Consider the following 13,058-nt stretch of genomic DNA (forward strand, 5'->3'; position numbering starts at 1 on the left):
AAATCTGACAAGAGACCGTATGATCTAAATTTCAACAAGATACCATCTCCAAATTACATGTTTATTTTAAACCTACTCACTAATTCTTCAGCAATTAATGCAGACTAAAATCATTATGACTAAAAATAGTATATTTGTCTTTATATAGCAGAACCAAATTAATTAATCTGTTGCCTATTGTTAGAATTTTTTTAATGTTTGGTTATCCAAAATATATGTTGAATGTTCTTTCATGTCATAAATTTCTACAGATATTTCCTTGACTGCTAGAAGTAGAATTTGGGACAAAACAATCATACCTTTACTAATTACCTACAGCATGCCAGATCCTGCAATTAAAGTATTTGAGGTGATAGACTAAAATGACATAGTTTCTAAAGTGTCTCATAATGTAGTAAGATAACCTCTCAACAGGAATAAATGTATTAAGGATTAGGGGCTGCTAACAAGACATAACCTGGAAATTTGATGTAGTGATGTCATTCTTATTACAGTTACCATGATCAGATCTTAATTAAATTAAGCCTAACTGATGAGATGGGATGAAGGGAAGGAATTTATGCTGTAAGTTATACCTTACATTTTTTATTCTAATGATGTTGGATGCAAAGTGAGAGTAATGGGCTAATTTAGCAGATATCTGGAGTGTATCATGACTAACACAGAGAGAAATATTTCTGTAAAGAAGATCTGAAAAAGGATGTAGAAATGAGTCCAACATCAGTTTTTATTAGACTCTACTCAAGGACATCCCCATTTTATAGACAGAAATCCACATGCATGAACATAATGGTTTTAATAAATGAACTTTTTTTTGGAGGATAGCTTTCTATTAAAACATAAAAAATGTTTACACACCTATATATTTCAAGTAAGGCATGGCCACTGAACCAAAAACTATGATATACTTAAAAGAACCTCCAGCAAGATCAAAGCAAAAAGATAAAAATTGTTAATATACGGGTGTATAACACTCTAGAATTTTTGTTAAGTCTAATGGTCTGTAATTCTATATTGAAATATGCAGATACTTTACAGATAGTATCATATCCTACATATGGCTTTGTAACCTGACTTTTCTGACAGTATTTCTCAAACATTTTCCATGTCCTCAATATTCTCCTTTATCATTTATTACATGGATATCTTATAATATATGAAAGGCAGCAGGTTATCTAAATCAGAATGATGAAAACTAGCTGAGCGTACAATAGAGAGCTAACTCAGAAGACCCATGTGCTCAAATACTACATTCCAAAGAAAGGCCTGTGTTAAGAGGAGATAACCTGAGTCCTTAAAACTCAACATTCAGAAAACTAAGATCAAGGCATCTGGTCCTATCACTTTGTGGCAAATAGATGGGTAAACAGTGGAAACAGTGAGAGACTTTATTTTGGGGGGCTCCAAAGTCACTGTAGATGGTGACTGCAGCCATGAAATTAAAAGATGCTTGCTCCTTGGAAGAAAAGCTATGACCAACCTAGACAGCATATTAAAAAGCAGAGACATTACTTTGCCAAGAAAGGTCCATCTAGTCAAAGCTATGATTTTTCTAGTAGTCATGTATGGATGCGAGAGTTGAACTATAAAGAAAGCTGAGCGCCGAAGAATTATTGCTTTCGAACCATAGTGTTGGAGAAGACTCTTGAGAGTCCCTTGGACTGCAAGGAGATCCAACCAGTCCATTCTAAGGAAATTAGTCCTGAATATTGATTGGAAGGACTGATGCTGAAGCTGAAACTCCAATACTCTGCCCACCTGATGTGAAGAACTGACTCACTAGAAAAGACCCTGATGCTGGGAAAGATGGAAGGCAGGAGGAGAAGGAGGGGCGACAGAGGATGAGATGGTTGGATGGCATCACTGACTCGAAGAACATGAGTTTGAGCAAGCTCCGGGAGTTGGTGATGGACAGGGAAGCCTGGTGTGCTGCAGTCCAGGCAGGCACAAAGAGTCAGACATGACTGAGCGACTGAACTGACTGACCCTGAGTCGTTGGAGTATCTGCCCTGATAGGCTATATTGGTTTGAAAGTGAAAGTGTTAGTCGCTCAGTCATGTCTGACTATTTGTGACCCTACTGACTGTAGCCCACCAGGCCCTCTGTCCATACAATTCTCCAGGCAAGAACACTGGAGTGGGTTGCCATTCCCTTCTCCAAAAGATCTTTCCGACCCAAGGATTGAACCTGAGTTTCCTGCACTGCAGGCAGATTCTTTACCATCTGAGCCACTAGAGAAGCCCTGATAGTTAATGCTAACAGTGAAAATCATGCTGAAAAACTGTTTTTGTATGACCAAAGTCCTCAGCAAGCCATATCCATTTGACCTTTATGGGCCTGGAGTTGGAACAGTTACATTCAGTTGTGTGGGCACTACAAGACCACCATGTGTGCGCATGTGTGCGCACACACACACACACACACACACACACACATCCTGGTAAAAACTGTGAACACAAGGTTCAGATGGGCTTCCCTATTTGGCACCATGAACATGTTGTCATGTATCATTGCTATGAGCTTAAGCATGTCCCCCTGTAATTCTAATGAATCTGGAATCTTGTGCCTAGTACCTCATTACCCATATGAATGTTCCTTTTTCTGATTTAATCTGTAGCAGTCACTATAATAAACCTTAATCCTATCTTTTGAATGCCCACGAGTCCTTGTGGGGAATTTTGCAGCCCGAGTGTCTTAGCAACCCCCGCTTCCCATGGAAGCTTTGGTTGAAGACTACAGTTCATAACCAAATCTAAAATGTATTTCCAGATATATTCCTTGTATTCCATGGGGGAGGGGATATTTGAAAGAATACTATTTTGATTATTAATCAGGACATATAAATGAGCTTATAAACATCAAAAGGGAGGTGATAAAATAGTGTCACACAAATTAACTGTAAAATTGATCTCTAAAATGGTGGTATCTAGTGTGCAGCACTATAACCAAGTGATAACATTTAGCATTCAAAACACTGGAAAAAATCCAACATTGTATGCTTTCTAATGTATACAATGTCACCTAATACTACTTTGGCAAATATTCTTGCCACAAATGATCAATCAGAACCCAATAAAACATCTTGGTGTAACTTCAAATTTAATGGAACTATGAGTAGTTGGATAAACTAAAATAAGGCAAAATAACTCAAGAGGGTGAGCACCTTTTCATGTTTTGGGGTCACCTGGATCTACCTTTCGTGAAGTGCAGTTCAAGCCTTTTCCCCACTTTCATATTGATTTGGAACTCTTTATTCTGGATAGGAAGGCTTCATCAGATATATGCACTGCAAATATCTTTCCCCACTCTGTGGGTGTGGATGCTCTTGCATATTATTTTAGTGCCTTTTGACAAATACAAGTTCTTAAGTTCAATGTGATCAAATTATCAATTTTTCCCTCAGTGGCATTGTATTTTTTATATTCTATTTAAGAAATTACTAAATCAACTATATACCAATATAAAAAAAAACTTTATCACTACTTGAGAAAAAATTTACTACCTACTCCCAGTATCATAATCTATTTTTTCCCCTACAGCTTTAAGTTTATTTCAGATTTAGTCCTTCAAATCATATGAATGAGGGGGTATGTTTATGAGGGTGAGAAAAGGGTAATGTAGGCATCAAAATTTTTCTCCATACATATATTCAATTCACCCAGCAACACTTACAAGATTCTTTTCCCAACTTATAACAAAGCATTAACTCTGTCTTACATGTGTGAGCCTGTTTCTGTACTCGACAGTTCCACTGATCTATTTGTCTATCCTTGACCAAGGCTGCAGGGGAAATTGTAAGGCCACGATGGATAGTGAGAGTTGATGCCTGCTAGTACTCGTCCTCCAGTTTTGTTGTTGCTCTTATCCCTCCCCTCTTCCTCCTCCTGGTTCTTGAAATTTGTCTTACTTATTCTTCCTCATTTGCAACCTGAAGTATATTTTAGAATCAGCTTGTCCATTATACACACACAGAGCCTGACAGTATTTTGGGGAGAGTAGTATGCAATAAATATACAACTCAGATCACAGAGAACTGAAATTATTTCAACAATTTCCCAATCTACAAAGTATATATTCTTTAATTTCTTTAGGTATTACTTCATCTCAATATAGTTCATAATTTTCTGTGTAGAAGTTTTGCATGTCTTTTGTTAATTACTAGGTATTTGATTTTAATACTTTATAAACTGTAATTAAAAACATTTTAAAGTGTTTGTTTTTGGTACATATATACAATTTTAAAATATTGACATTACAGCCAGTAACCTTACTAATTTCATACATTCCCTCTAAGCTACCCGAAATCCTTTTAGATACCCTGTGTACACATAATGACAATTTTAGTTTTTCCTTTACAACCTTTAAGTCTTTTCTACTTGCTTTTTGCAATAACCCAGTTCTACAATACAATATTGAGTGGTAGTGGTGACCATGGATATCTTGTCTTGCTTTAAGTCTCAGTGGAAAGTTTTCAATATTTCAACATTAAAAAAATTTTTTTCTAGATAAAACTCTTTAATATATAAGATCCCTCTTACTCTGAGGACATGATCTGAACGATCCTAATTTTAAAAAATGTGTTGAAACTTATGGCTCAACCAAAAATTATGATCAGCTTTTATATATTGTTCCATATGCATGGGAAAATAGGTGTGTATTCAGTCATTATTGGGTATGGTATTCTATATATGTGAAATTCATTCATCACGTTACTCATATATTCATTGACTCTTTTGTCTACTTATTCTCTTTGTGTGTATTAAGAGAGGTGGATTAAAGTCCTCCACTATAATTGCCAATTTTTCTATTTCTTCTTTTTGTTGTCATTTTTGCTTCATATATTTTAAAGTTATGTTATTAGGTTTACAAAAATTTTTAATTGCTGCGTGTTTCTGAAGAGTTCACCTTTTTATTCTTCTTTATCTCTGGTTATCCTTATTTTCTTACTTAGCTTTGAGTTAATGCTTGCATGGCTTGTAGTAAAGGGTTAATACCTCAGCCTTGGTTTGCTCCAATCCTACACATTCTAAGAAGGATCTTGAGCAGTTTCTGGGAATAACTGGAATATCCCTTGGAATATCTTGCCTAAAAAGTTTTCTGTATGCCTGAGACCTTGTTTTATCAGCTTGACCAGTGTTATGAACCAGTGTTATGTGCCTCCCCAAAATTGATCTATTGAAATCCTAACCCTCAGGACCTTAAAATGTGACTGTATCTGGAGATAAGGTTTAAAAGAAGTAATTAAAATAAGGCTATTTGGGTTGGCCCTAATCCACTCTTATTAATACTAATGTCACTACAGCAAGATTAGGACATACAGAGAGACAACAGAGATGAGCACACACAGACCAAAGGCCACAAGAGGACACAGTGAGAAGGCGGTCATCTGCAAACCAAGGAGGCCGGCCTCAGAGGAACCAAACTTGATGACATCTTGTCTCCAGAACCATAAGAAGATAAAGCCATCCAGTCTGTAAATTTTTGTTGTTGTATTTTTTAAAAATACATATATCATAAATTTACCATCTTAACCATTTTTAAATATATATTTCAGTGACATTGTATGTAGTCATAACTACCATTGAACCCTATAACTCTTCATTTTTTAACACTAAAACTTTATACTTATCAATCATAATCAATAATTCCCCACTCTCCCCAAGCACTGGCAACCATCATTACAAGTTCAATGATTTTTGACCAAGTACTTCACGTAAGTAGAATCATTCAATATGCGCCTTTTGTGACAATTTACTTCATTCACCAAAATATCCCCACAGTTCATCTTTGTTTGGCACATTACTGAATTTCCTTCTAAAAGGCTGGGGAATATTCCATTGTATATATATACCACATTTAGCTTACAGACTCTTGGATTTCCTCTATGTTAGAGCTAATGTGAACAATGCTGGTATGAACAGTATATAACTAGCTCTTAAAAGAAACTGACCTCAATTATACCCACAGCTGGATCATACTTCTCTTTTTAACCCTTTGAGGAAACTACATGTTTCCTACCATGGTTGAACCATTTTACATTCCCACCAGTAGTGCAGATAGGTTCGAATTTCTCTATATCCTTTCCAACACTGTTCTTTTTCTGTTTTTCTTTTTTCCCCAATAGTAGTGATTGTAATAGATGTCAGGTGCACCTCACAGTAGTTTTGATTTGTATTTCCTTAATGATTAGTGATGTTAACCATATTTTCATGTGCTTATTCTCCATTCATATATCTTCTTTGGAGAAATGTCTATTTAAGTTTTTTACCCATTTTTTAATTTTTTAAAATTGTTGTTGAGTTTTAGAAGTTTCTCTACATTCTGGATATAACTGCTTATCAAATTTGCAAATATTTCCCCCCATTCTGTGGACTGCCTTTTCACTCTGTGCATAGTGCCTGTTTTTTCTTTCTTCCTTCAGGTGACAATGATCTACACATTCTAATGAAAAAGATACATAGTTATAGAAAAGTAATTTCCAAAAATAACCTATTGAAAATGATACTCCATTAGTTTCAATGATATTGTTTGAATGGACACTGTCTTTTGATACAAATTTTTTTTTAAATTTCATTAAGTCCAATTCTTTTGCTGTGTCTTTGATATCATATCCAAGAAAACATTGCCAAATCCAATGTCATGAAGGTTTTGTCCTGTTTCATTCTAAAGGTTCTAAGTCTTGTGTTTAGGTCCTCAGTCTATTTTGAGATAGTTGTTGTACATGACATAAGGTAAGGGTCCAGCTTCATTCTTTTCAGTGTAGACATCCAGTTTTCCCAGCTCTAGTTTTTGAAAAAGGGTACTTTCCTCATTGAATGGTCTTGGCTGCTGCTGCTGCTGCTGCTAAGTTGCTTCAGTCATGTCCGACTCTGTGCGACCCCAGAGAGAGCAGCCCACCAGGCCCCCCCGTCCCTGGGATTCTCCAGGCAAGAACACTGGAGTGGGTTGCCATTTCCTTCTCCAAAGCATGAAAGTGAAAAGTGAAAGGGAAATCACTCAGTTGTGTCCGACTCTTCGTGACCCCATGGACTGCAGCCTACCAGGCTCCTGCGTCCATGGGATTTTCCAGGTGCTGGAGTGGGGTGCCATTGCCTTCTCCGGAATGGTCTTGGCAGCCTTGTCAAAATCACTTGACTATATATGTAAGGGTTTACTTGTGGGCTCTCTATTCTATTCCACTTGTGGATATGTCTGTCTGTATGCAAATACCACACTGTTTTGATTACTAAAGTTTCATAGTAAATTTTGAAATCAGGAAATGTGAGTCCTCTAGATTTGTTCTTTTCAAGATTGTTTTGGCTATAGAGGTCCTTTTAAGATTCCATTTGAATTTCAGGGTGGGTTTCTGTATTTCTGCAAAGAGCATCATTGGGATTTTGATTGGGATTGCTTTGAATCTGTAGATTGCTTTGGGTAGCACTGGCATTTTAATAACATTGTCTTCTAATCTATGAACATGGGATGTTTCTCCATTTATTTATGTCTTCTATAATTTCTTATTTTGTAGCTTTCATTGTACTTTTACTTCCTTGGTTAATTTCACTATTTCATCCTTTTTGATGCTATCATAAATGGACATGTTTTTGTAATTTCCTTTTGTTTTTTGTTAATGTACAGAAATGCAACTGATTTTTACATGTTGACTTTGCATCCTGAAACTTTGCTGAGTTCATTTACCAAATCTAACAGATTTCTTTTGTAGTCTTAAGGGTTTTCTACATATAACATCATGTCACCTATTAACAGAGATTGTTTTACTTTTCCCTCTCCAATTTGGATGCCTTTGTTTTTCTTGCATAATTATCTGCTGAGACCTTTCAGTGCTGTGTTGAGTAGAAGTGGTATAGTTGAATAGAAGACATGCTTGTCTTGTTTCTTGATGTTAGATAAAAATATTTTCTTTTATCAAGTATTATGCTCAAAATTCTCCAAGCCAGGCTTCAGCAATACATGAAGTGTGAATTTCCAGAAGTTCAAGCTGGTTTTAGAAAAGACAGAGGAACCAGAGATCAAATTGCCAACATCCGCTGGACCATGGAAAAAGCAAGAGAGTTCCAGAAAAACATCTATTTCTGCTTTCTTGACTATGCCAATGCCTTTGACTGTGTGGATCACAATAAACTGTGGAAAATTCTGAAAGAGATGGGAATACCAGACCACCTGACCTGACTCTTGAGAAACCTATATGCAGGTCAGGAAGCAACAGTTAGAACTGGACATGGAACAATAGACTGGTTCCAAATAGGAAAAAGAGTATGTCAAGGCTGTATATTGTCACCCTGCTTATTTAACTTATATGCAGAGTACATCATTGGAAACGCTGGGCTGGAAGAAGCACAAGCTGGAATCAAGATTGCCGGCAGAAATATCAATAACCTCAGATATGCAGATGACACCACCCTTATGGCAGAAAGTGAAGAGGAACTCAAACGCCTCTTGATGAAAGTGAAAGAGGAGAGTGAAAAAGTTGGCCTAAAGCTCAACATTCAGAAAACTAACATCATGGCATCTGGCCCCATCACTTCATGGGAAGTAGATGGGGAAACAGTGGAAACAGCGTCAGACTTTATTTTTTGGGGCTCCAAAATCACTGTAGATGGTGATTACAGCCATGAAATTAAAAGACGCTTACTCCTTGGAAGGAAAGTTATGACCAACCTAGATAGCATATTCAAAAGTAGAGACATTACTTTGCCAACAAAGGTTTGTCTAGTCAAGGCTATGGTTTTTCCAGTGGTCATGTATGGATGTGAGAGTTGGACCGTGAAGAAAGCTGAGTGCCAAAGAATTGATGCTTTTGAACTGTGGTGTTGGAGAAGACTCTTGAGAGTCCCTTGGACTGCAAGGAGATCCAACCAGTCCATTCTAAAGGAGATCAGTCCTGGGTGTACCTTGGAAGGACTGATGCTAAAGCTGAAACTCCAATACTTTGGCCACCTCATGTGAAGAGGTGACTCATTGGAAAAGACTCTGATGCTGGGAGGGATTGGGGGCAGGAAGAGAAGGGGATGACAGAGGATGAGATGGCTGGATGGCATCACCGACTCAATGGGCATGAGTTTGGGTGAACTCCGGGAGTTGCTGATGGACAGGGAGGCCCGGCGTGCTGTGATTCATGGGGTCGCAGAGTCGGACTGAGCAACAGAACTGAACTGAACTGATGTTTCCTATTGGTCTTTCATATAGCTTTTATTATGTGGAGATTATTTCATATATACCTTTTGTTACAATGGAGATGATTTCCTTCTATTCCTATTTTGTTGAGTGTTTTTATTATAAAGGGGTGTTGAATTTTGTCAAGTGCTTTTTCTGTGTCAGTTGACATGATCGTGTTTTCTTCCTTCATTTTGCTGATGTGCCATATTACATTGGTGAACTTTCCTATGATGAACCATGCTTGCATTCTAGGAATAAATCCATTTGGTTGTGTATAATCCTTTTAATATACTGCAGAATTCTGTTTGCTAGTACTTTGTTGAGGATATTTGGATAAATGATCATAAGAGACATTGTTCTGTAGTTTTCTTTACTGTAGTGGTTTTTTAATAGTTTTTTTAATAGGGTTGTGCTGGTCTCATAGAATCAGTTAGGAAGTATTCCCTCCTCTTCAACTTTTTTGAAAAGTTTGAGAAAGACTGGTATTAGTTCTTGTTTATATTCATCAGTGAAGCCACCAGGCCGAGGACTTTTCTTTGGTGGGAGGTTTCTATTTTTCTTTTTTCCTTTTTTGGCTATGCTGCATGGCTTGCTGGATCTTAATTCCCCAACCAGGGAACTGGAGGCACTTATGGATGGCATCACTGACTCGATGGACGTGAGTCTCAGTGAACTCCGGGAGTTGGTGATGGACAGGGAGACCTGGCGTGCTGCGATTCATGGGGTTGCAAAGAGTCGGACACGACTGAGCGACTGATCTGATCTGCTTTGCAACCTTGGCCAAAGAGCTTGGTCACTCAGTGAATAGTAACAAAAGGGGAATGCCATAAAAGATTTGTTAATATAAAGTACAATATAAATTCTCTGGAGGTGAACAGTATTTGGGTCATAACTGAAAAACTTCAAACATCGCTTGAATTCCAAGGAGTTCCTAAATTATTTGATGCCTTATAAGAACTGAACCATATAAAATCCTTCTCACACTCTCTTCATTACAAGTTGTATAATTCCACTGTCTACTATACATATATCCCACAAAGTCTCTCTCCAGTGTGAATTCTGTGATGTACCTTAAGCATTGAACTAAGCCTAAAGGACTTCCCACATCTGTGGCATTCAAAGGGTTTCTCACCAGTATGAATACTCTGGTGTACTTTAAGGCTTGAACTGAGCCTAAAGCACTTCCCACATTTGTTACATTCAAAAGGTCTCTCACCACTGTGAATACTCTGATGTCGAGTAAGTCGTCCATACACACTAAAGGCCTTCCCACATGCCTCACATTCATACGGTTTCTCACCAGTATGAAATCTATGGTGTATAGTAAGTTGATGGCTACTCCTAAAAGCCTTCCCACACTCCTTACATTCATAGGGTTTCTTACCAGTATGAATTCTCTCATGTCTAACAAGATGTGAAGCATGACTAAAGGCCTTCCCGCAGTCTTTACATTCATAGGGTTTTTCACCAGTATGAATCCTGTCATGTTGTATGAGGTTTGAGGCTTGACTAAAGGCCTTCCCACATTCCTTACATTCATACGGTTTCTCACCAGTATGAATTCTCTGATGTATTTTAAGTGTTCCAACATCACTAAAGGCCTTCCCACATTCCTTACATTCATAGCATTTCTCACCAGTATGAACTCTGGCATGTTGAGCAAGGTTGGAGGCACGACTAAAAGCCTTCCCACACTGTTCACATTCATAGGGTTTCTCACCAGTATGAATTCTCTTATGTACTTTAAAGTCTGTAAGACGACTAAAAGCCTTCCCGCATTCCTCACATTCATACGGTTTCTCACCAGTATGAATTACTTGATGTACTTTTAAGTCTGTAGGACGACTAAAGGCCTTCCCACATTCCTTACATTCATACGGTTTCTCACCAGTATGAATTACTTGATGTACTTTTAGGTCTGTATGACGACTAAAGGCCTTCCCACATTCCTTACATTCATATGGTTTCTCTCCATTATCAATTCTGTGATGTAGAGTAAGAGATGAACGTTTTTTATAAATGTATGCTTTTCCATTGCTGGTTATTTCACATCTTGAGTCCAAATCTAAAACAAATAAGAAAAAAGTTCCTTTGACCACCAAACAAAACATTTTATAGAATTAAGAGAAAAACTGAAAATTTCACCCAGTAAAGATGGTTTAAAGAACTCTACAATACAGTTATAAAACTTGAAAATTTAAAAGGAGGGCTCAGAATAAGTAAGTTTATGCAGTACAGTGCTGGTAAATGTTTAACAGCCAACTCTACAAAGACACACACCTAACACATCCAGCCCTGATTTACAGTGTTTGCCAATGTCTATGGTGTAAACAGTGCCACCACAGGCAATTTCAAGCTATCAATGTAATGAAACTGAAACTAGACTTATGACGATATGCAAAATCTCGTCCCTAGACAGCCAGTATCAGCCATCTCTAAATACTATTTCCATCTAAAATATAAATATGTACATATATAAAACTTCAAAAAGCAAATTATTTATACCTGATCAGTCTTCAATTACAATTCCCCTAAAAATATGCATTTCCACCACTGTGACACTTTCCCTCTGTGCAGAGCACATGTGCTTTTATTTATTCTTCATAATAAATTAAGATACTGAGGGTCTTTGCTTAGTTACTCCTCCCCTGACACTTTATTATTTATCATCCTTATAGATGTTCAATCTCATTCATTCCTTCATAGCTTTTCTCAGGTCCTCTCTAGCTTTCCTTTTTAACCAAGGCCAACCATTCTGGTCAAGGCTTTACCCTGATGGTAAAGTATCTGCCTACCAATGCAGGAGACATGGATTCGATCCCTCATTTGGGAAGATCTGCTGAAGATGGAAATAGCAACCCATTCCAGTATTCTTGCCTGGGAAATCCCAGGGACAGAAGAGCCTGGCAGGCTACTGTCCATGGGGGTAACAAGAGTTGGACACAACTTAGCGTCTAAACATCACATCATCATCATCAACCATTCTGGTCATCCCCAGAAAAGTCTGTCAATCAGTTCTCTGATATATACCAGGTATACATACAAGTCATGTAGTATTTTGAACATTTAGGGACTTTGGGCAAAAGAGGGAACTTGAATTATACAAAAGAGTCTAGAAGAGCACCAAGAATTATATGAAAAATAATTAGCAGTTGGGGGCTCAATGATAAAAGTCTCTGTGAAGTATCTTGATCAAAATACAAAGGGTTTAATGAGGAGGCTATGAGTTGAGGGCAAAAAATATTTTCTTGTAACTAGCGTATGGTGTGGTATGTGTATAAAAACTTGAAAGAATATTAACAACATGCTTCAAAATTGATAACAATGGAAATTAATAAATACTAGCAACCAAAAGCACTTTCATGTGGAAATGAAAATGCCTTCTAGAAAAATGCTAGATCACTATGGGAAGAAAAAACTAAAATAAAAGAATTCCAATAAATGGACCACACAGAAAACAAACCCATATCTGAATCTTGGGCATTGTTTCACCAGGCAGAGAACTGAAAACCTAAAATAATTATCTCTACAAAAAAGTGATTTGAAACTCAAAGCCTAATATGTAAAAAATAAACAACAAACAACAAAGTAGAGGGAGGAAGTAAAATAAAGATAAAAGTAGAACATAATGAGTTAGAAAACAATAGCATTAACAAATAAAGAGCTGGTGTTTAAAAAAAAATCATTATATGAAGTGTTACATAAATCAATTTAAAAAGACAATTAAAAACAAATGATAATATGAGGAAAACAAGAATCATCAGAGGAATTAAAAGAAACAGGAATTTATTTAAACTGTAAGGTATAATTTGTATGAATTATACTACATGACTACTTTTGAAAGTATGGATTACTTTCTAGGAAAATTTATCAAAACTGACCACAGAAGAGAAAGCCTAAAC

The 13,058-nt window shown here is 36.9% G+C and overlaps 1 protein-coding gene across 1 annotated transcript in view; it reads right to left on the bottom strand.

Annotated features, from left to right (window-relative positions):
- Nucleotides 1-13,058, bottom strand: part of LOC138991797 (zinc finger protein 607-like) — a 31,981-nt gene continuing 18,923 nt past the window's right edge. The window contains exon 5 of the mRNA XM_070387912.1: nt 1-11,221. Within this exon, the coding sequence (XP_070244013.1) occupies nt 10,176-11,221 (1,046 nt within the window). The 3' untranslated portion in view covers nt 1-10,175. The remainder of the gene's footprint in view (nt 11,222-13,058) is intronic.

The sequence above is a fragment of the Bos mutus genome, chromosome 18, assembly GCF_027580195.1.
Source record: "Bos mutus isolate GX-2022 chromosome 18, NWIPB_WYAK_1.1, whole genome shotgun sequence".
NCBI classification, from domain to species: Eukaryota; Metazoa; Chordata; class Mammalia; order Artiodactyla; family Bovidae; genus Bos; species Bos mutus.